Here is a 22,502-nt window from a genome sequence, read left to right as displayed (position 1 = left end):
CAAACGAGCACCCCGTCGACTGAAATCAAGACACCCATTTGTGCCAGCCGCTCAACTTCTGATCAACGAAGATGATGAATAAGACATCTCTGCGGCTACTTGTGCGGACCACAAATGGAAGTCAAGCACCAGCAGACTCCATTAGTTCATCTTGACGCCGACACACGCCCCATCGGCCGACACTACAAAGACAGGCATGGGTGCGCCTCAGCCGTCGAGCTGTTCCGCTCAACTATGCACCAATGGAGAATGGCCTCTTCCTCATCATGTGCGTGTGGTGCCGAGAAACAGACTGCAGACCACATCATCAATGACTGTAACCTTACCATCTTCAAGCCACTTAACGGAGTGGAAGGTCTGCGCTTCATGGGTAATGAAACCAAAGACTGGATGATCTCTAATAGCCTTCCAGTGTTGTCCGGGAACATCGCGAATCTGGGGTGTTAAAAGGATAGACCCTTGGTCCCAGAGGCTCACACGACGACGATGATGAGGGCTGGTTACCGAGATTGGCAGTGTTCCGTGCCGGAGAATTATTCCATCCATTTGGTGCCGCTGGATGGAGAGCAATCCTGAAAATGTGTTGCTCAAGAGTCGAATCAGCGTCACTTGATCTTAAGTCGGGCTCGTTACCATTGAGCTAACGTAGCCTACAATTCAATTTATTTTTCACTCGTCTTTTGAGCAAACTAGCGAAATGGCGTCCGCAAGCAAGGGAAGCAAGAAAGCTGTCAAGAAAACTGCACCTGCCGACAAGCAGAAGAAGAGGCGCGCAAAGCGAAAGGAAAGTTTCAGCATCTACATCTATAAGGTGCTCAAGCAAGTCCACCCGGACACCGGAATCTCCAGCAAGGCGATGAGCATCATGAATTCTTTCGTGAATGACATCTTCGAGCGCATCGCCTCTGAAGCGTCCCGTCTGGCTCACTACAACAAGAGAGCGACCATCAGCAGTCGCGAAATCCAGACTGCCGTTCGATTGCTGTTGCCCGGCGAACTGGCGAAGCACGCCGTGTCCGAAGGTAGCCTATACCAAAGCAGTCACGAAGTAGGCTACACCAGCTTTAAGTAAACGACGACCTGCATTTCAAACAACAAGACATACGGGTCTTCCAAGACGTAGCCTACGGGTTCCACAATCCGCTATCATCCGCATCCGCTTCCTGTCATTTTTTTTTTTTATCTCAGTCCACGTTTTTTCTGATACACCAAGAGAAAAGTTCTGTAGTCGGCCGATAACTCCAACATCCGAAAATATATGTTTTTTAAACATGTCGTTAAATTTGATCATTTTGGATCTTCTTCTTCATCGTGTGTCACACGCAGGCCTGGATTAACCATTGTGCTAGGGTGTGCTAAAGCACAGGGGCCCCGCAGACAGAAGGCCCCACTTTTCCTAAAAATGAAATAAATAAAATAACAAATTTTTGCTGAAAAAAATTTTTCTTTCAGCATAGAGTGTGATAAACTGCCTTCTAAGCGTAGAGTGTGATAAACTGCGACTTCCCAATTTTGATGCTATCCTTACAGACTTTGCAGCAAAGAAAGCCAGAAAAAAGTCGTTCGACTGAATTTCATGTTAGTTTTCTAAATCCTATTGGTAGTTAGTAGTGAATGAAAGAGCAGTTTAGAATAGAAATTCAGAATAATCTTTCATTGCAATTTGCAGTGTAGTGTGCAGTACTAACAGTGGTCCCTTGCTACAATGTTTTCCCTTGCACGGTTTCGTTGATTTAATGTGTGTGATTTTGCATCCATTATAACGTAAACATTGTTGACTTAATTTGCACATGCTTATTTAATCATCGATCACGTGCTATTTCAAAGTTATCTAACTTATCTAAGCAAGGCTCGTTTTCCTTTGCAAGTGAAACCAGCTTACTTTCATTACGCTCCACGTAAGCTGGTAAGGGCCCCCATAAAATTCATTAGCACAGGGGCCCCATTTGACCTTAATCCGGGCCTGGTCACACGGCCGTAGCCCAGAGCATTAAGCAGGCTTTTGCTCTATCGTTGCTCTATTGTAATCTTTTTGGATTAGGCAGCAACTCAGTTGGTTATGCTCTTGATTCATGAACGAGAAAACGCCATGTTCAAGCAACGCTGGTTCAACCTTTCGGAAAATGCGTGCAATGTTCGCGTAGGCTACAACTTAAATTCGGAAAAACTCAAAAATATGCTTGGTGCTTGCAATAAAAGGCAAAAAAGTTTGACAAATATTTACCGAACGTAGGCTACAGAGATCAAAAACAAGTAAAGAACTAAAAATGAAATAATACGCATCATAGCCTATAGTTTCAACGGGATGGATGGATGTAGCCTATAGTCCGAATTGTTTTTCTCCAACCGCTAGCCACTGCGAGAAATAATGCCGCTTCTAAAATCAACATGACGGTTCCTGCTTTTTGATTTGATGGTCAGAAAAGCTGAGAACACTATACTGCAAGCCCGCAACCAGGGGGGGGCATTGGGGGCATTTGCCCCCCCCAAAATTTTTTGAAAATTTTTTAAGCGTTCTATGCAGTATGAAATGTACTATGAATAGACACAGCCATACTGTAGAGTGTAGACATAGGCGTAGCCAGGGGGGCGAAAGGGGCCATGCCCCTCCCAAGTTTCAAACTTTGGATTCCGAAGTTGAGCCCTTTGTTGAAAATATAATACAGTTTGTAGAAATTTAAAACGTTTTCCAAGACATCTGGCTATTAACACCCCCAAGGACATGTTTTAGACACACAGAAAGACACCAATAAATTTTGCAAATCGAAATTCGCGCAAAATTTACGCGACTTACGTTTCTTTTAACTAATTTGTAGAAGCAATTTCAGAATGGCTTACTTTGTTGAGTTTTTGTGTAGCTGAGTTTTTGGTGTTCTCTAATTTTAGCCGCAGTTCAGTTTTTGCCCGTTCGTATGTAAGAGCTACCTTTAAAAAGTTAATAGCTGTTTATCTGCAAGTAAATTTCATACAAATATTACCCTAAAAGTGTTTCCAGAAAGTGCTATAATCCATTATTTGAGTGTAATTTTTCAAAAATTTTTCGGGGGAGCAAGCCCTCGGACCCCCTAGAATACGCGTGCCTCTGGCACGCTCTAAGATACGTCACTGCACATCAGATGGCGATGGCTTACATAAAATTGTCGTTCTCTTCAATTCATCAAATATTTGCCCCCCCCCAAATTTTTTTTTCTGGCTACGCCACTGAGTGTAGACTATCGAAACCGAAAGTAGGCTACGCTGGTTGGAAGCCATGCTAACGATTTTGTTCGATAAATTAGGCTGGCATCCTCATTATACTCAAATCCTCATCGTACTCAAATTCCAAGCGCGGAATTAGTGTTAAACGAACTTGCCAAATCAAGTAGAAAGTTAGACATTATGCTCTAAATTAAAATGTCCTTTTGCGTTTGCAAAGTCAACTTCTTTGGGCCTACAAACATAAAAACTTGTTGAGCCAACAAAATGTTTCAGGATTGTAATTTGTAATTACCATGTTGAGTTTAGGCTACTCATATGTATCTGTTTGTTTATGTTGAGGTAAATATATGTTATTAATTCCTAATTTATGACTCCAGTCCTGCCAATGCAGTTCGTAGCCTACAGATGTTGTATTTTATTTGTAATCGACTGAACACATTACTGTATTATCGTAATTTTCTTCCTTGGGTAGTCATAGCTAAATGAGAAAAGGTTACAAAGGCTAGTTTCCTTTAATGCTGTAGGCCTACTAAACAAAAACGCGATTGACATAAGTTATGACCACTGAACCGTAACATGGTAGTGCCACACACTCTTGTCCCTTATCAATGGGCGTGGACATTAACATAAAAATGTCACAATGCATCATTTCAATGTATGTTCTTTGATAAAAATTAAATGCCCCCCCCCGAAAATATTTGCTGGTTGCGGGCCTGCACTATAGTAGGCTATAGCTTGCGCACTCCCACGCAGCCTGAAAAAGTCAATAACCGAGGAACAACGTGACCGGTAGCCTAAGTCTCGGTTAGGCTAAAATGACATCATGCTCAAGCAGAAGTGAAATTTTAGGCCACATGAAACCTTACTTAGCCTACAACGAAAGATAGCATAATTTGTTTAAGTGTCGAAGTTGTTTACTTCTGAAGTGTCGAAGTTGTTTACTTCTGAAGTGTCAGATTAGCATAAATAAGTTAGGTCACTCTTGTAATAAACTTTTTGTTCTCTGGATCCGTTTAAACATTGTGATTCTTTCCCTTGTAAATAGAAGTAGCTTAGCCTACTCCGCAGTTCGAAAAGACGTCTTGTTGCATTACCTCGGATAAGTGTCATAAATGCTGGAAACCTAGAATGAAAGTAGACTAGACTAATCGTGACACAACAGTGCACATCTGCATAATCCTAATTAATGTTCTTCCAAATTGTATAGCCTAACTTATTTTGTCTTAACTCTTGTTTAATTTAAGAATCAAAAAACTTCACTCTGTCGATTTCGGTAACCGTATGGAAATGATTTTTCACCAACCCCTGGAAAGATTTCAGTTACCGTACTTAAAATTACTTTGGGCCTTGGTTTGAAAGAATAGCCACTCCTTGGATTTCCCTCTTTATCAAGACTAACTAGCCTACTATCTATGTAGGCATTGTAGGCTATTCCATGACTTATGCTACGAAAAGTAAACCACTATCATCTTTTGCAGCTAGTTACTGTAAGCGTATTTTGTTCCAAGCCAGCTATAAAAATAATATATGATGGAAACAATTTTTATCGCCTCACGCCGAAAGTTGTTTATCTCAAATCGTACGTCACGTCCGATTTACGTTCTTTACGCACTTGACGTCACAGTCACGTGACACATTTCATGTTGTTTACGACAAAATTATTTGGTAGGATCGCGGTCAGTCTGAAAAGTTCGTGACATTCTTTCACCTTTAGTCCTACGAACTCATGACTCATAGTAGTAGTCGACAAGGCCAATTTTCTTGGAGTAGCTTTTGATTAAGATAGTTTAGCATGCTTAAAGTAGACTAAGCCTTCGGAAGTGTGAAAATAGTTTCAAAAGAAAGTATATTTGGTTTCATGTCAAAGCCAATTCAAATTTTCTACTGAAACAGTGCAAGTTATGCACAAAATGACTGTCACAGAGCAGTCTACAAAGTTTATGAAAAGGAACTAAGTTTGTGAAAACTTTGCTCCGTCAGTGTAAGTAGCGTATCGTAACAATTTAGTCACATAGTGCACTTCATAACACAGACTTGATTTGTGAAGAACTTACTTGATTGTTATGTGAGAACAGGATATGTTCAGAATCTTAACACAGTAGCCTATTATATAAAGGCACATGACTCCTGACAATGTGAGATTGTGGCTTAGACAATCAGACAATGCAGCACATCCTCACCAACTAGCACTAGCCCCTTAGTCTTTCCTGTGATGACAATGATCTAAAAAACATTACAGACAATGCTCTTATCGGGCTTCAACACTGGTGTGACAAGCTTTGAATGAATATGAACGCAAATTAGTTAACATAGTACCGGTACATTTTCACAAATTTGCTAGGCTTTAGGGCTAGACATTGCTTAATAAATTTAGGCTTCCATCAACATTTTGTGGAAGCTCTTTTTTGAACAAGAATTTTTTCAGTCAGAAGAAGCAATTCAGTCAATACTATAGATCAGGGGTCACCAACCTTTTTTGCATGCGAGCAGAGATGGGCAAGATCACCAGTATTGGTGATCTTGAAGATCAAGATCACCAAGAATAGGTGATCTTGAAGATCAAGATCACCAAACTAAGTGATCTTGAAGATCAAGATCGTGATCTTGAAGATCAAGATCACTTTCAAGATCACTTTTTGTGTACTTGAAAAAAAATGAAGTTTTTGGTCAATGATGTTGCAAAAAATAGTTACTATACTGTATATTAGCAACCCGGGTAAAGGTATATAGTTGGTATTGCTTACTTTTAACTACTCGATCGCTGGCCTAAGAATTGTAATGAGTTAGTGACTGTTGCTATTAGGCCTATCAATTGTTGACGTAGTTTGCGTAGAATCGCAACGTCACCCCAAGGCCGAGGTTAATTACAATAGTAGCCTACTGAAAAAGCAATTAGTTTTATGCTTTTTATTTATAATAAATAAATAATAATATAAAGTTTAACTGCATCATTTTTTACCAAATTTTTGTCTGGTTTATGTTGGAGTTTTTATTCATGTTACTAAGTTGTTTTAACTTTCACTGTGTTATGTCAATGTTTATTGCACCATTTACCCATCTGGCAACCTTGATACTGTTGTCTGCTATCAAAAAAGTTCCAGAGGTTTGTGGTCAAACAAACCGCTTCATACTCAGACCGTAAACAAGTCTTGGTCTGGTTGATTTGCTGCAATAAACCACTTTACATGACCAAAGTCAGCTAGAGTCCAGATTTTTTAACACCGCCATTCTACACTTTTGAAACATCTAAAATTGGGTCAAAGAAAGCAAACATTTCTTTAAAATTCACACATGGAAATTGTGAACAAAGTTAAATCATTTTTTATTATACGTCAACATAAAGTACACGGAAGTTGACTTATTTATTATGACCAACACCGAAAACTTTTTCAATTTTGAAATGGCAACACTGACCAGATTAGATGGAGATTTTAAATCGTCTTTTGTTCGACACATACCAGATTAGCAGTGGCTTAATGTTAGTAGTCGCCACTAACTACTTTGTACAGTACAAGTTTTAAAAAAATGCCTCTATCTAGGAAGTAAACTTTAATTTTAAAGTGATCTTGATCTTATTGTTCTTCAAAATCAAGATCACACAAAAAAAAGTGATCGTAGATCAAGATCAAGATCACCAAAAAAAAAGTGATCTTCAAGATCAAGATCACGCCCATCTCTGCATGCGAGCCACTTTGGCGCTAAGGAGAGCTGTGGCGGGCGGCACTAATAAAATTTTAGGTAGGTTGACTCTTATGCTAAAAAAGAACGCATTTTGTACCCAGTATCCAGGATAACATGATGTTAATATTTATCTTAGAATAAAAGCAACAAAATTAGTCGAACAGCGCTACTGCAAGGCCAAGCTCCTTTAACAACACTTTTGACTTTTTTAACAATTTTGTATTAAAAATGTAAATGCTATAGCCACCTAACCTAGTCGTTAATAGTGTAAAATGTTTTGTGTACGATCGATCATTTCCCTAAACTAGGCTAGAAAATAAATAAACCAACACAAAATTTGACTGAGTGAGCTATAACAATCTGTTGGGGTCCCACGAATTACCCATAAGCCCCATAAGTACCCATAAGTACCCATAAGCACCATAAGTCGCGTCGAATTACCCATAAGTCACGTCGAATTACCCATAAGCCCCATAAGTCGCGTCGAATTACCCATAAGCCCCATAAGTAGCGTCGAATTACCCATAAGCCCCATAAGTCGCGTCGAATTACCCATAAGCCCCATAAGTCGCGTCGAATTACCCATAAGCCCCGTAAGTCGCGTCGAATTACCCATAAGCCCCATAAGTCGCGTCGAATTACCCATAGGCACCATAAGTAGCATTGAATTACCTAGAAGTAACGTCGAATTACCCATAAGCCTGTATAGTGTAGAGTGTAGTCTATAGCCGTCTAGAAGCCTAGTAGTCGGCTGCATAGCCGAGTGGTGAGGAGCACGGGCTGGGCGTTCCAAAATATAGTTCGACACCGCTCAAGAGCAGGACACTTGAAGGCATGCCTAAAGGTGGACACAAAGATTGGCTTCGTTGCCTTCCCGTCCGCTTATGTGTAATCTGCAGTTTGCTGCAGCAGATGGAGTGTTTTGTCCGATAAAACACCTTAACATTGGGCAATTTTCCCTATGAACCAGGTGACTGCAGCATAGCAATCGTTCTCGCACTCAGCCAGAGACTTAATTCTTGCTTTGAACTTGATAATTAAAGAAAAAAAGAATAATGGCAAGGGTGGGAATCAAACCCGTGTCACCAAATTCAATAGCCTTTGCCTTAACCACTCAGCCACGCAAGCGCTCGTGAAATCTTCGCTTAATTTGTTTATATGGGTAATGTTTCGAGAACGCTCACAATATTATCAGTTTAGTTTGTTTTTATTTCTGACCATCACAACGAAAAAACAATACACGACAAACTTAACACAGATCTATAAAAGGTAGAAGCGACAAAACGCGGACGTTATAACGTGCACGATACCAAAGCCTGCAGATTACATATACGCTGACATGAGGCGTAAGTAATTCCACGTTGCTTATGGGTAATTCGACGCGACTTACGGGGCATTTGGGTAATTCGACGCGACTTATGGAGCTTATGGGTAATTCGACGCGACTTATGGGGCTTATGGGTAATTCGACTCGCGTCGAATTACCCATAAGTCGCGTCGAATTACCCATAAGCAACGTGGAATTACTTACGCCTTCATGTCAGCCATTGGCGTAATTTTTTTTTTAAATTTGACGAAATTAGGGGTGCTCTAAGTTATCTTATGAAAATTGTCAATATAGGTTAATCAATTGAAAACCTAACCGATGGAAAATGTTAAAACAAATGACTCAATCTAATAGTAAATTCAACCATGTTTAGCCTACGTCATGAAACGTCGAATCAACATAAAAGAAGATAACTTTGTCGCATGTGTAATCGAATAGACTGCAGCGGTATGTCAAACGATCACATAGAAATGAAAACAAGTATTACATGCGAGGCGAAAGTGATCTTACATTGAATATTAAAATATATTCGACTTTAATTTGTTCATGTCTGCCTTATCATTCGGCTTGCTATAAATTAATCACATCCAAATTTGTTTCTGCGGGTCGTTGTCTTGGAAACAAACTCCGTGACAAGTTCTTCCATGTTTAATTTCTCCGCCAATTCGCGATGACTACCTATAACGGCCAAATTGTTCAGTCGTTGTTGAGTTTGAGTGCTGCGAAGGTAGGTCTTCAAGCGTCGTAATAACGAAAAGGAACGTTCGGCTTCACAGGAAGAAGTCGGCATAACAATGTAAGTTACCAAAGCTGCATATATATTTGGCATTATATCTACCATTGACGGCTGTGCAATGAATTTTTGACGTAGCGTATTCACTGTCACAACATCACTGTCACGTTTGCAACAAGCGAACCACTGTTTGTGTTCTCGCAGCAAATCCTTGCGTTCCCAGTCACCATCATAAAACTTGCTTACTTTCGTAACATCGGCTTCTTTCATTGTGGGATTCTCTAGCAGCTCTCGTAGCAAGTATGCCATTCGGTATGATGAAGAAGGGAAACGGCTAACGATTGCATCTGACGCCGTTTGCAGAATGTTTTTGTAGACGTTTGAGTAGAAAACAGCAATTTCGTCTTCTGAAACGGTGAAGTTCTTGCGTGACTGCCGGGGAATTTTGGGGAGATCTAACCTCAAGTCACAAGCATATAATTTGCATTCTTCGTAAAATGATGTAGCATTATCTGCAGAAGAGCTATCGGCAGTCAGAGTCTCTACAAGCGATTCCATCCAACCGCTAACATCACCAGCTACTACGTTCCTACCTTGACAAGATTTGTGAACTGGGTGAATAGTTTGGAAGAGATGTTGTAGCGAGCGAAGTCCAAAGTAGTTGCCAAATCTTTCCAAGCTTTGCAAGTGGCCAACAGCTCGACCGCGAATGCTCCCAGACTGTGACATGTCATTCCTAATTTCTTCTAAAAACTCCAGAATAGAGAGATATTGGCTCAAAAAGCAGTTCAAGGCGTCCAATCTTAACACCCATCTTGTATCGCTGAGTGGTTTGATTTGACTCATCTTGCTTATATTAGGAAAGGAGTTTGTCGCCAATATTCCCTTGAAAATACTCCAACGTTTTGGTGAATCTCGTATAAAATTTATAACTGCGTTTAGGAGTGTCATCGCTTGACTGGCAATGATGTTGTTATGACAGGCATCCCGTACAGCTAAATTTAATTGATGGCCACTACAGTGAAAATACAAGGCCTTATGATTTTTATCGGCAATGCGTTTTTGAAGACCGGTTACCTTCCCTGCCATATTGCTCCCTCCGTCGTACCCTTGTCCTCTCAATTGATTGAAGTTGAGGTTATACCGCAAAAGAACATCATTGATGATTCTATAGAGTGATTCCGCATCTGTTTTCGGTGTTTCGTAAAAACCCATGAAAACTTCATCACTTTCTAAAGAGCTTGTGCAGTAACGGAAACATATACTTAATTGTTCTTTGTTGGAAATGTCCGATGTTTCATCGGCTATAATGGAAAATACGTACTTATCAATATTGTAAAACTTATTGACTCCCAGAGATTGACTTCGGATGTTGAAGATCACTTGACGGATAATTTTGTCCCCGATCATTTTAATTATTTCGTTTTGAATTTTTGGTGAAAGGTATTTATCACAAGCATCTGATGATAGGTAAGACATTACTTCATTGTTATAAATCCCAAGGAGTTTCAGGAGATTCCAGATGTTGGATGAAATCTTTTCATCGCCATGTCCCCGTAAAGGTGTACATGATTTTCCACAGAAAAGAATAGCACTGAAAATAGCTGATAATGCAACCCTGTTTATGCGTTGCTCTTCTTGGGTGCGACTGCAAATTCGTGCACGGTTGTGTGAATCACTGAGGCTGATCTGTACAAAACAATAATATTTAATAGTAGCCTACAGTTAATTTTCAAGCTTATTTTTTTTATATGTTGCGCTGATATTTATCTTGACGAGGCCTCTCCGCATATTGATTACAAAACTTCATCACTTGATCGTCTTTTAACTGTAGGCTATTAATATGCCTGGTGGGCCGCCAGGCTACTACCACAATACCGTACCACATTGCTACTACCACAATACCACTCTACCACCACCACCAGTGGTGGCAATTATCACTTATGCAAACTTACGTTTAGAACATTTGTAGATTGTTGATGTAAATCTGAATTTTTGTGCTTCTCTAAAGAGGAGGTTCCTTTGCGAAAAGTTTTCCATGCTGAACGTCTCAATATCCATGGCGTTGATGTGCCGACATTGACACGTTTATTCGTAGTGGCCCAGTAACAGAAGGAACAGTAGCAGCTTCCATCATCGTTTAGTCTCAACCAGTTATATTGAGAAAACCATTCTTTTTGCGCGGATTGATCTCCATTGTCGTTTCTTGGCATAACTGCCGGAAAATTTGTGAGAGGAGAAATACAGTAGAACTCGGTTAATCCGGATTCGATTTGACCGGCGATTCCATCCGGATTAGGCGAAGATCCGGATTAACCGATGACGGTTCTATCAATCCTGACTCATTTGTACTTCCAGTTTCATCCGGATTAGGCGAAGATCCGGATTAACCGAATCCGGATTAACTGAGTTCTACTTGTATCGGGCAAACTATGCGTATCTACATCCGTTTGATTTTCGCAACTGTCAGCTGATGAACCTGGGTTACTACTTGTACTTGCTGCTTCGTTAGCGCTTGGGCGAGGCCGCTTGGGCGCAAAAAAACCTGCAATGCTTGTCTGATTTGTTTTTTTCATCTCAATAACACTTGGTATCTGAAATACAATCTCTGATTCTTGATGCAACTGATTTGGATTACAACTAGCTTGAAATGAGATTTTATTCGACTCTGACTCCTTTATTGTTGAACTTTCTTTCATTAACTATCTGTTGCGTCACAAATGAACCCCTGTCGCTTCGCCGTTACGTATTGCATCGACGGGAAACCAATCAATTTTCCAGCCAGAGCCAGACAAATTGTTTTCTTTCGAACGCACTTCTTGACGCAGTGCGCGTGTTTGTGCTTAATTGTTACGCAATAGTACAATCATGTCTGCCTTTGATATGTGTGTGGCGCTGTGTGCCACCCACAAATGTAAAACACTGAAAATATTGCGCTTTGGTGAAACGACTTTCAAGAAAGAAAAAAAAACGTTATTTAGCAATGCAAATTTCCATTTGAATCGGTGTATTTTGTATGCAAACCAGGGCCCAGGGGTGCTCTCGCATTTATGTTGTTACCTCAGATTTTCATTTTGGGGTGCTCAAGCACCCTTTGCACCCCTGAAATGACGCCTATGATGTCAGCGTATATGTAATCTGCAAGTCGCTGTTGTGACTTGCGATCGTGTCACTTAAACTGATTGTCCTGCTTTGGTATCATGCACGTTATAACGTCCGCGTTTTGTCGCTTCTACCTTTTATAGACCTATGAACCAGGTGACTGCAGCATAGCAATCGTTCTCGCACTCAGCTAGAGACTTAATTCTTGCTTTGAACTTGATAATTAAAGAAAAAAAGAATAATGGCAAGGGTGGGAATCAAACCCGTGTCACCAAATTCAATAGCCTTTGCCTTAACCACTCAGCCACGCAAGTGCTCGTGAAATCTTCGCTTAATTTGGTTTATATGGGTAATGTTTCGAGAACGTTCACAATATTATCAGTTTAGTTTGTTTTTATTTCTGACCATCACACCGAAAAAACAATATACGACAAACTTAGCAGAGATCTATAAAAGGTAGAAGCGACAAAACGCGGACGTTATAACGTGCATGATACCAAAGCAGGACAATCAGTTTAAGTGACACGATCGCAAGTCGCAACAGCGACTTGCAGATTACATATACGCTGACATGAAGGCGTAAGTAATTCCACGTTGCTTATGGGTAATTCGACGCGACTTATGGGTAATTCGACGCGAGTCGAATTACCCATAAGTCCCATAAGTCGCGTCGAATTACCCTTAAGCCCCATAAGTCGCGTCGAATTACCCAAATGCCCCATAAGTCGCGTCGAATTACCCATAAGCAACGTGGAATTACTTACGCCTCATGTCAGCGTATATGTAATCTGCAGGCTTTGGTATCGTGCACGTTATAACGTCCGCGTTTTGTCGCTTCTACCTTTTATAGATCTGTGCTAAGTTCGTCGTGTATTGTTTTTTCGTTGTGATGGTCAGAAATAAAAACAAACTAAACTGATAATATTGTGAGCGTTCTCGAAACATTACCCATATAAACAAATTAAGCGAAGATTTCACGAGCGCTTGCATGGCTGAGTGGTTAAGGCAAAGGCTATTGAATTTGGTGACACGGGTTTGATTCCCACCCTTGCCATTATTCTTTTTTTTCTTTAATTATCAAGTTTAAAGCAAGAATTAAGTCTCTGGCTGAGTGCGAAAACGATTGCTATGCTGCAGTCACCTGGTTCATAGGGAAATTGTCCAATGTTAAGGTGTTTTATCGGACAAAACACTCCATCTGCTGCAGCAAACTGCAGATTACACATAAGCGGACGGGAAGGCAACGAAGCCAATCTTTGTGTCCACCTTTAGGCATGCCTTCAAGTGTCCTGCTCTTGAGCGGTGTCGAACTATATTTTGGAACGCCCAGCCCGTGCTCCTCACCACTCGGCTATGCAGCCGACTACTAGGCTTCTAGACGGCTATAGACTACACTCTACACTATACAGGCTTATGGGTAATTCGACGTTACTTCTAGGTAATTCAATGCTACTTATGGTGCCTATGGGTAATTCGACGCGACTTATGGGGCTTATGGGTAATTCGACGCGACTTACGGGGCTTATGGGTAATTCGACGCGACTTATGGGGCTTATGGGTAATTCGACGCGACTTATGGGGCGTATGGGTAATTCGACGCGACTTATGGGTAATTCGACGCGACTTATGGGGCTTATGGGTACTTATGGTGCTTATGGGTACTTATGGGTAATTCGTGGGACCGATCTGTTGTGCGGTGAAGATTGCCTGCATTTTCATTCAGCAAATGTCAAATTCCAACACAATTGAAAATGTATAAGTTTATCACTCACAATTGTAAAAGCATTGATGACAGTCCTTATTGAGAAAACCTAGAATGAATAAAATAATAATGATTTTAGTTGGTGTTCAAACTATTCATTGTGATAACATAAAGTAGAATTAAAAGTTCGGCACACACAACTGAAACCAGTAAAAAGAAAAAATGTGGAAAATTCCCTGGTGTAAAATGGCAGATTGTCTGCTGAGGTGAAGAATTAATGCCAATGTTGAAAAAGCAGAAATCCGATGTTGCCATTGTAGAAATAATGGAAATCCGGTCTTGCCGTCTATATTGTTAAACAATGCAATGGTGTCATGTTGAAAAAAATTGAACATTGTTTTATGTTTTCATAGATTCATTTAGGCTATACTTTTCTATAGTTGTGAATCACAGAAAGAACCAGGATTTTATTTTCAAGACAACAAAAACTGCACCGTCCTTCATATTTTCTGGTTGATTTTTTTTGCTTTGATAAATTATCTTGAATTGCCTGTAGTTACTCCACTCGGCTTCATTCCAACAACTGCTTTGTATGGGAATAAAAATCTGCAACTGACCAAATAGGATCGTTAAATATTGTTAAACCAAATAAGACCAAATCCTGGCAATAACATATCATAATAGCACAGATACTGTAATGTGTTTTGCATTCTCATTTGATCAGCGATCAAGTTCTCAGCTACTTTTTAGATAAGGATGAAAGACCTGTTCAGCTGCCAGCTGTAACTAACCTAAAGTGGAATTATGTCAACTATTAATGTAGTTTTCCTGCTTGATTAAGCAATTTTCTTATCAGTTACAAAAACTGATGCTATGACAGATGGAAATTAAACTTTTTTACTTGAAGGTTAAGTGTAAGCAACTTAATGATGTCATCGGCGTGAAAAAGCTTACGAAAAATTAAATTTTATAATTGCAAGAAAAGCTGATGTCAAAGAAAACCTGATTTCATTTTTGGATTCAGCCCCCTCAAATTATCCCAAAACAGTTTTAGAAGTGATATCAACTCAAAAGTAGCCTAGCTTTTTTGCAGAGTGTTGTTAATGTATTATTTATATATTTCCAGCTGTATGAATGGCTTTAGTCTAGAAATGACATTTACATTGTGGTGATATTACCCTTTAAAGCATGATTTATTGTTTTCGACTGCGTTGGGTGTTTCTTCCAAGTGTTATTGTGGTATTACTGATGTATAGTGATGCAAAGCCACAGAAAAATTCTTTTGACAAAAACTTAAATTCTCTCAAAAACAGCAAACTAATCACACCGTTCAGTCGACATAGAACTCGCTCCCGTAGAACAGTTGATGAGCCACCAACATATGAAGACTATGGTATTGACGAAGATGTAGACAGTGATTATACTGTCTTTGATACCAAGGCCATGTATATTGGTCCAGGTAATAAGACATTTTCTGTTCATACTGTATATATCATATATGATATATTTTTTCATGACTGTAATTACCACTTACCAGTGTTCAAAAAAGTTTGTTGATTAACAAAAGGACCATGTATTGTAGGTAGTTTATTTCGTTTTTCCATATGTATAGATTTGTGTATGTAGGATTGTAGGTTTACAGTAAAAGCTTTATAAAGCAAAAAGTATGTTATGGTTTAAGTGGATAATGAATTGGTAAATGCTTGCAGTTATATGATAAAGTATCCCCTTACTTTTACTAGTTTTGCTTCCACTGAAAATAAACATTTAAAGCCTAAAAAGATTTATTTATGATATTTTTAAAGAGATATTTACATCAAAAATAATTATTAATATTACTTTCTAAAACCTCTACAGCCTGTTTCACTTTAAAAGAGAAAACATCAGAAAGTCCTGAAAAATAAGCAAAAACAATAAATCGGTACTACCTGAAAAGATATTAAACATTGTAACCTTAATTTAATCTGCAAAAAAACCCACAGAAATACAAAGGACTACCTCCATCTAATGCCACAAAAGCTTCAATTAAGATGTCCAAATGGAGACCAACCAGATTTAGTAACAACATTTGTGACATCACAGAGAATTCTAACATTTTCTATGACATCACAAAAGTTGTCATCCACATGACTATGGAACTGTGTTCCAAAAGCTAGTGCAATTCGATATTGCCACAACGAACTCGCAGCATCAGGCTGAAACAGATCGTTAGAATCTACACTGTGAAGTAAGCAACGATCATGCTGCTAAAAGCGAAACTCATTCAATTGCATAAGGGTATAATGTTAAATATCTTTTCAGGTATTACCGATTTATTGTTTTTGCACATTTTTCAGAATCTTCTGGCAATCCCTCATTCAGGGTGAAACAGGCTGTAGAGGTTTTAGAAAGTAATTTTAATTATATTTGATGATGTAATTTACCCTGCTTGGCTTTTTTGCTTGGCATTGAGCAGTTTTGTCGTATTAATAGTATTTATTGGTTAGAGATATCTACATGTATTAAAATTTAACATGTTATGTATACATTATATATATATCTATTGTTTTTTACATTAATAGAGTTTATTGCAGAAGGACATTACTCAGCTAATGTTCCAAGACAGCCCACTGTAGAAAATTCTGGGTTTGGTAAAGATATATAAATTATGCTGTGGTGGCATTCTTTAAGGTTTCTTAGTCTCTTTCAACTTTTTAAGTTGTATTGTGCCGTATTCTTATAATGCTCTCTTCTTTCTTTGGATTGCTTGAGGTGCTACTGAGGTGAACAATTTTGTGTGTTGATATTCAAGCTGGGCTGCAAATCTATGATACTTGGTTTATTTTTGTAAACAGAGTTGCCATTGTTTGATTAAATATTTTTTAATATTTGACTTTTGTCTTTTGCACAATTGGTACTGATATTATAAAACATCAATTAATAGCGCTTGCATTTTTTTGGTATGATGTCTAAAATACATAAATAATCTTGGACTTTTAAATAACTTAGTTATGTCCTGCGACAATCGTTTATGTTACGATAAGAATTTTTATATAAAAGGTTAAAGGTTATAGTTTTTTGTTAGTTATGAAAATAACTTTAAACTTTTACTAGTTGCTTTGACAATATCATCAGCTTTTGATAAGTTTGCTAAAAGTTATCCAGTATGGTATCGATATACTGTTCTTTTAGTGAGAAAAATTTTCTATTGTATACAGGCCTTAAAACTCGTATTTTTTTCCGGCAGCCATCGTGGCCTCCCGAGAGCTTCTCGGCGGCCAAGTCTGCGTGCTTGGAGGCCAAAGTACAAAAAACGATAGCACAAGTAAATAGAATTAAACTTGCAACAATGTTAAAATGATCACTTAGTGTTGTTGAAGTCTGGGCGACGTCCTGCTATAGAATCCTATCCAGACAACAAAATTCGTCATTTTTACCCTGATTTAACGACTGCAAACGTAGAAGTAGAATCAATGTAAAAATGACGGATTTTGTTGTCTGGGTAGTTCTCCTTTTTAGCAACGACTCAATGTACGACAACATTGAATCTACATAAACACGGCAATATTGCCAGCCTATGTAAATTAGCACTTCAGATTAATACTTTGTTAAAATAAACGTCGGGAATTACAAACAAGAGTTATAGCTGATGATCGCAGCTGGATATTTTCCATACAATAGCAAATGTTTCTGCACAATACAACAGTGGTGATTATGACGCTGTTGTGATTATGCGCTGACCTAATTCTGCGTCACTCTTTGATACTAGGTATTTTCGACAGTTAATCCATGATCATTCTATTGCAAAATTAAATAATTAGTCAGAAGAAACCGGCGGCCAAATTGGCCGACTGAGGAGGTAGCATTGCCGATCATTCAAGCACTTACTTAGCGGTCATGGCCGCGATGGCTGCCGGCTGCTTTAAGGCTTGATATATATCACAGGCCTCTATGCTCTTTTATTTTTTCCGCAACCAAGCATGGCCGACTAAAGCTTCTTCCTGGTGACCAAATTGTTGCAGTGGCAACCAGAATAAAAAGCTCGTTAATAAGTCGTGTTTTTAAAAATTTGTTAATTGATATTGTTTTTTTGCATTCATTTCTTAGGTAGGAGCAATGCAAAAAAGGCCCTGAAAAATATAAGCAGTTATTTTGAAATGCACTGCTTCCCAAGTAGATGTACAGCTAGTCTTTGAGTTTTTATAGGTCGACCCTCAGACTTTTTGCAAAATTATTATCAGCATCATTTCACATCGGCATATGAGAGACTTTGCTTTGTTTTGAAAAAAGATTGCGAGTAAAGATAAAAATTTTTCACCCATGAACTCAATTGGAGAAAAAAGTTTGACATACAAACTTAATTGGAGAAATATATCAACGGAGTGGAGAAATATTTGCTTGTGGAAGCCTGTGATCAAATATAGTCTTCCTGCGAGGTAGTTTCAGACGGAATGGCCCGTTTTGGCTAGTCCGATTCGGCTAGTCCGATTCGGCTAGTCCAATTCGGCTAGTCCGATTCGGCTAGTTCCCTATTCGGCTACAGTTTTGAATTGTATTTTGTATTTAATTCCACAATACCGTTTCTTTTGCATTCCGACAGCGAAAAATAAATTGAAATGAAATTTAGCGCAAAATGTTTGAACTATTCAATTGAAATGTTTGCTCACATAAAATCGACATGTATCCTACGTCACCGTCTGTATGCAAACCAAAACTAAAATCGGAAATTTCAATAGCACAGTTTGAATTTTTACATAAAAAAATCATAACAGAGAGATGTATGTCCGTTTCTTCTGTTTATAGAGAGTTTTATATTTTATTCCACAATATCGTTTCTTTTGCCTTCTTGCATTTTATCCAGTGTTTACCTTTGAGTGCATAGGCGCCGACTTTTCAAAAAACCTTGGGGGGCGAGAAAGGTGATGACGTCATAACCATAACGCTATTTTACTCAATTAAAATAGTCCTTGATTAAGCTTAGTGTCTTGCTTATATTGACACCTAGGTCGCAAACTGAATTTATTGGAACCGTTGCTTGAAACGATTAGTTTTACGCATGCAGTACACCTAGTCGAAAAAAATTGATATTGTTAGCTCATAATTGGAACAGTTGGAAAACAAGCCGATTCATTTCCTTTTCATGCAAGTGAATAACAACGACCAAGACAGAGAAGTTATCGAAATAAAACACAAAAAATTATGATCTAAGCAGAGTAGAAACACGCTATCAGTTTTATTTGTTTCGTTTCGCTCGTTTTGCTAATTACTTACCTTCAAAGCGTAAACAACGGCGAAGTGTTTTCTCTTCTGTTTTTTTTATCGAATGTCTTTATATCAAATACTGTATATACTTGAGTATAGGTCGAGATGTTCGCAAGTGATTTTCACCTCAAAAAGACAGGTTCAACTTATACACAGGACAAACTCGGCAGTTTTCAAAATGAACACATTTTTGCTGCGGCAAAATCATTGCCGACGTAGATTACGGAGTGTGTAATGGCGTCGGCCGAACTAAAAGTTTTGAATACGTTTATTTGTAGTGATTCAAACTTAATTTTCAAATTTAATGATTTCTTATCAATTCTAAACTTTATGCACTTGTTGAGCAATATGCAAAGCTCTCGAGACAAAACAGCGGAAAGAGCTGTTTTAAGAGATCAATTTTTTAATTTTTACGTGTAGGTCTGTAGGATATAATTGTTCTTATTACGTAACATTCCATGATCGTTGAAGTTGATGTAAAACCTTAACGGCCGCATAAAACAATGATGTCAGGTTAGTTAGGTGATAATAGCGGTAAGAGACGTCGCTAATGCAAGCAATATCTGTGACCAAGACCATTAAACCTTTTCTTTTATCGGTTTTCAATTTAATTCTCACACATTGCGAACAAAACAATGTGTTCTGTTGAATCATAATTGATCTCACAGCGGGAACACCTCCTTGAAAATAGCGCGCCTAATTTAGCTGATTTACTTAATATTGCAGTGAATAGTTACGTGCCTATTCCAGCAGTGTAAGTTACTCTACCAGCTACTTTGAAATTTCCATAAATGATACCGTATGAGAAAGCCCCCTCGGCCCCCCCCGGAAGTCGGCGCGTATGTTTGAGTGTCTTCCCAGACGGCAAAATCCATCATTTTTACATTAATTCAACATCTGCAGATGTTGAGTCAATCTAAAAATGATGAATTTTGTTGTCTGGGTTCGTTCGAAATAAGTGTTTTACATCAAAACAACATTTTTCATGATTAACAATAGAGGTTAACGAGATAAAGTCTCAGCGCAAACGTGTCAACGAAAAAAAGACAGTTGCCAAATAACGTTTGACATAAAAGATGAAGTTAAACCTAAGTGGCAGTTTAGAATAAACCTGGGTTTCGGCGTTACATGACCTGGAAGTTTAGTTTTGGTCTCAATCTCATCATCATGATTCGGAGTAAGATCTTTGTTAGCAGGGCTAGAAAAAATATTTAGCTTCCCGGGAATCTGTTTTTTTTAGCGAAAAAATTTCCTGCGGCTTGCAATCACGATAATGATGTCATAATTACACCCTTTACACGTTTTCCGGGAAAAAGCTTCACGCAAAAAATATATTATAGACGGCCATCTGTAGCTTCATAGTTCCAATATAGAGTCTTGATATCGTATTTTATTTGTAAGTAGGTACTGTGCACTGTTTGTGCCTTATGTGCCCACTTTGATCGGAATAAATTGTAACAACCATAGGCTTAATAAATTAGACGCTGCATGTTATGTGAAATTAGACGCCGCAACCAGTCCACTACACGAAGAATAACGAAACGCATTAATTAATTTGACAACAAAATCAAAATTACGACGCTGCAACAGCTGTTTTTGTAAATCAAAGAAATTTTTGCCCATGTGAAATTACTACAAATTCACTACCGGGACATAAAAGATAGTGACGATTTTTTGTTGTTTGGTCTATCTACCACAGCAGACACTTTGTACATTTTCGAGCAAACGTCATTAGTACTAAATGCCATGGTTTTCCTTTGAAATGTAGATTAAGAGCCTGCTTTACGATGCTGTTACACCTGCTTATGTGTGGCCCATTCCAGTGAATGAGCAGCTCGTCGCTAATGTCTTTATTATTATTTTTATTTGTGGATGTTTTTGTACCTCCGCAAACATTTCGAATTTTTTCAATTACATTTCCCATGCTTTTGCGATGCTTTCCGGCAGACTACTGCAATATATTTGTACAATTTTGCTAAGAACATGGTCAGCTCTGAGGTACAAGTTGGAGGTCGTAAATAAACAGTGATACGAATCAGTGTCGGAACTGCAATGTGTCAGCAAATTACCATGACTGGGAATGTTAATGTTATGCAAATTACAATGACAGTGAATGAAAGACGTTAGTAACGTGATTCTTACAGTAAAAATTTCCCTTGAACCGGCAAATTTCCCAGGAATCTCATTCCCAGATTTCCTATTTTTTCCAGGCCTGTTTGTTAGATGATTCACAAGGCTAATTGTTCTGTGGAGTGAGCATTCTGTTGCTACGGTTTTCTTTGGTAAAGTTATGAATATGGAACGTACCATATCACTAGGGATGTTTTCGGTGTCATAAATATGATTTAAGATCTCAGTAGTTAGGTCTAAACCCCACTCATCTAAAGCTTCTATAATTATAACTATTAAAGAAACAATATTGTGGAAAATAACAAAATTTTCTAAATAAACAGAAGTCGTCATTGGATGTAGAATTTTGTAATAGTTGAGGATTCTAACATATTCTAAGTTTGCATGCAGAAGGCGACGCAGGATACATGTCAATTTTATCTGAGCAAACATTAATAGTTCAAAAATAAATTTAATTCGTTTTTTAGTTTAAGATCACAGTGGTTAGGTCTAACCCCACTCATCTAAAGCTTCGATAATTTCACCTATAAAAGAAACGATATTGTGGAATAAAATACAACATTCTCTAAATAAACAGAAGGCGTCGTTGGATTTGGAATTTTGTAATAGTTGAGGATTCTAATATATTCTAAGTTTGCATACAGACGGTGACGTAGGATACATGTCGATTTTATGTGAGCAAACATTTCAATTTAATACTTCAACCATTTTGCGCTAAAATTCATTTCAATTTATTTTTTGCTGTCGGAATGCAAAAGAAACGATATTGTGGAATAAAATACAAAATACAATTCAAAACTGTAACTGAATAGGGAACTAGCCGAATCGGACTAGCCGAATAGTAGCAGACCCAGTTTCAGAGGCCATGGCCTTAGAGGCCTGTATCAGTTGTAAACGTTGTCTTTTCAAATGTTTGATAGTTTCTGCTTGTGTACATAGAACAAACTGTTTTCAAATTTCTACATTAATTTATTTTTCTATTGCATTTTGGTGTCCTTTTATATTTTCAATTCTTTTATTAATTTTCTTTTCATGGTGATCTGCTTTTATCTGTGGTTTCCTGTAACTTTTCATACATCTTGAGATGCAAAGATTTTGCTTTGTCAGCATATGCTCTTTTTGCGCTATGTAGTTTAGTGGGGAAGCAAATTTTTAACCATTAAATTAATGGTTTAAATCTTTGTTGCAACATTATTACATTTTTTTATTAAACTATTGCCTACCAAAAACATGGAAGTTTGAATATTAAATTTACATTGTTTACTACCGTGTTTGATATCATCTAAGTCAGGGATGGCAAAGCACTGACCTATCCCAGATTTTCATTGTCGTGCTTGTCTTTTAAAAGTAAATATATGTCAACAATTATTTCAGCGATAAATAAATAA

At 38.2% G+C, this 22,502-nt stretch overlaps 3 protein-coding genes across 3 annotated transcripts in view; 2 read left to right on the top strand and 1 right to left on the bottom strand.

The window, feature by feature from the left end:
• The first annotated feature begins 694 nt into the window (after positions 1-694).
• Positions 695-2,076, top strand: LOC145770901 (histone H2B.1-like). The gene is made up of 2 exons (XM_082582644.1): positions 695-1,022; positions 2,042-2,076. The coding sequence occupies exons 1-2, from the start codon at positions 698-700 to the stop codon at positions 2,074-2,076; spliced, it is 360 nt and encodes a 119-aa protein (XP_082438770.1). The 5' UTR covers positions 695-697.
• Positions 2,077-4,288: 2,212 nt separating this feature from the next.
• LOC145770900 (zinc finger MYM-type protein 1-like) lies at positions 4,289-11,152 on the bottom strand. The gene is made up of 3 exons (XM_082582643.1): positions 10,895-11,152; positions 9,279-10,628; positions 4,289-4,321 (listed from the first exon to the last, which is right to left on the bottom strand). Exons 1-3 carry the CDS (start codon positions 11,150-11,152, stop codon positions 4,289-4,291), a joined length of 1,641 nt encoding a protein of 546 aa, XP_082438769.1.
• A 3,847-nt stretch (positions 11,153-14,999) lies between these two features.
• The window catches only part of LOC145770006 (insulin receptor-like), a 46,427-nt gene continuing 38,924 nt past the window's right edge, over positions 15,000-22,502 (top strand). The window contains exon 1 of the mRNA XM_082581584.1: positions 15,000-15,202. Coding sequence (XP_082437710.1) covers positions 15,187-15,202 — 16 coding nt within the window. The 5' untranslated portion in view covers positions 15,000-15,186. The remainder of the gene's footprint in view (positions 15,203-22,502) is intronic.

This window comes from Aplidium turbinatum, chromosome 5 (genome assembly GCF_918807975.1).
Source record: "Aplidium turbinatum chromosome 5, kaAplTurb1.1, whole genome shotgun sequence".
Taxonomy (NCBI): domain Eukaryota; kingdom Metazoa; phylum Chordata; class Ascidiacea; order Aplousobranchia; family Polyclinidae; genus Aplidium; species Aplidium turbinatum.
The sequence above is the reverse complement of the archived record's forward strand: the minus strand, read 5'-3'. Positions and strand labels throughout refer to the sequence as shown.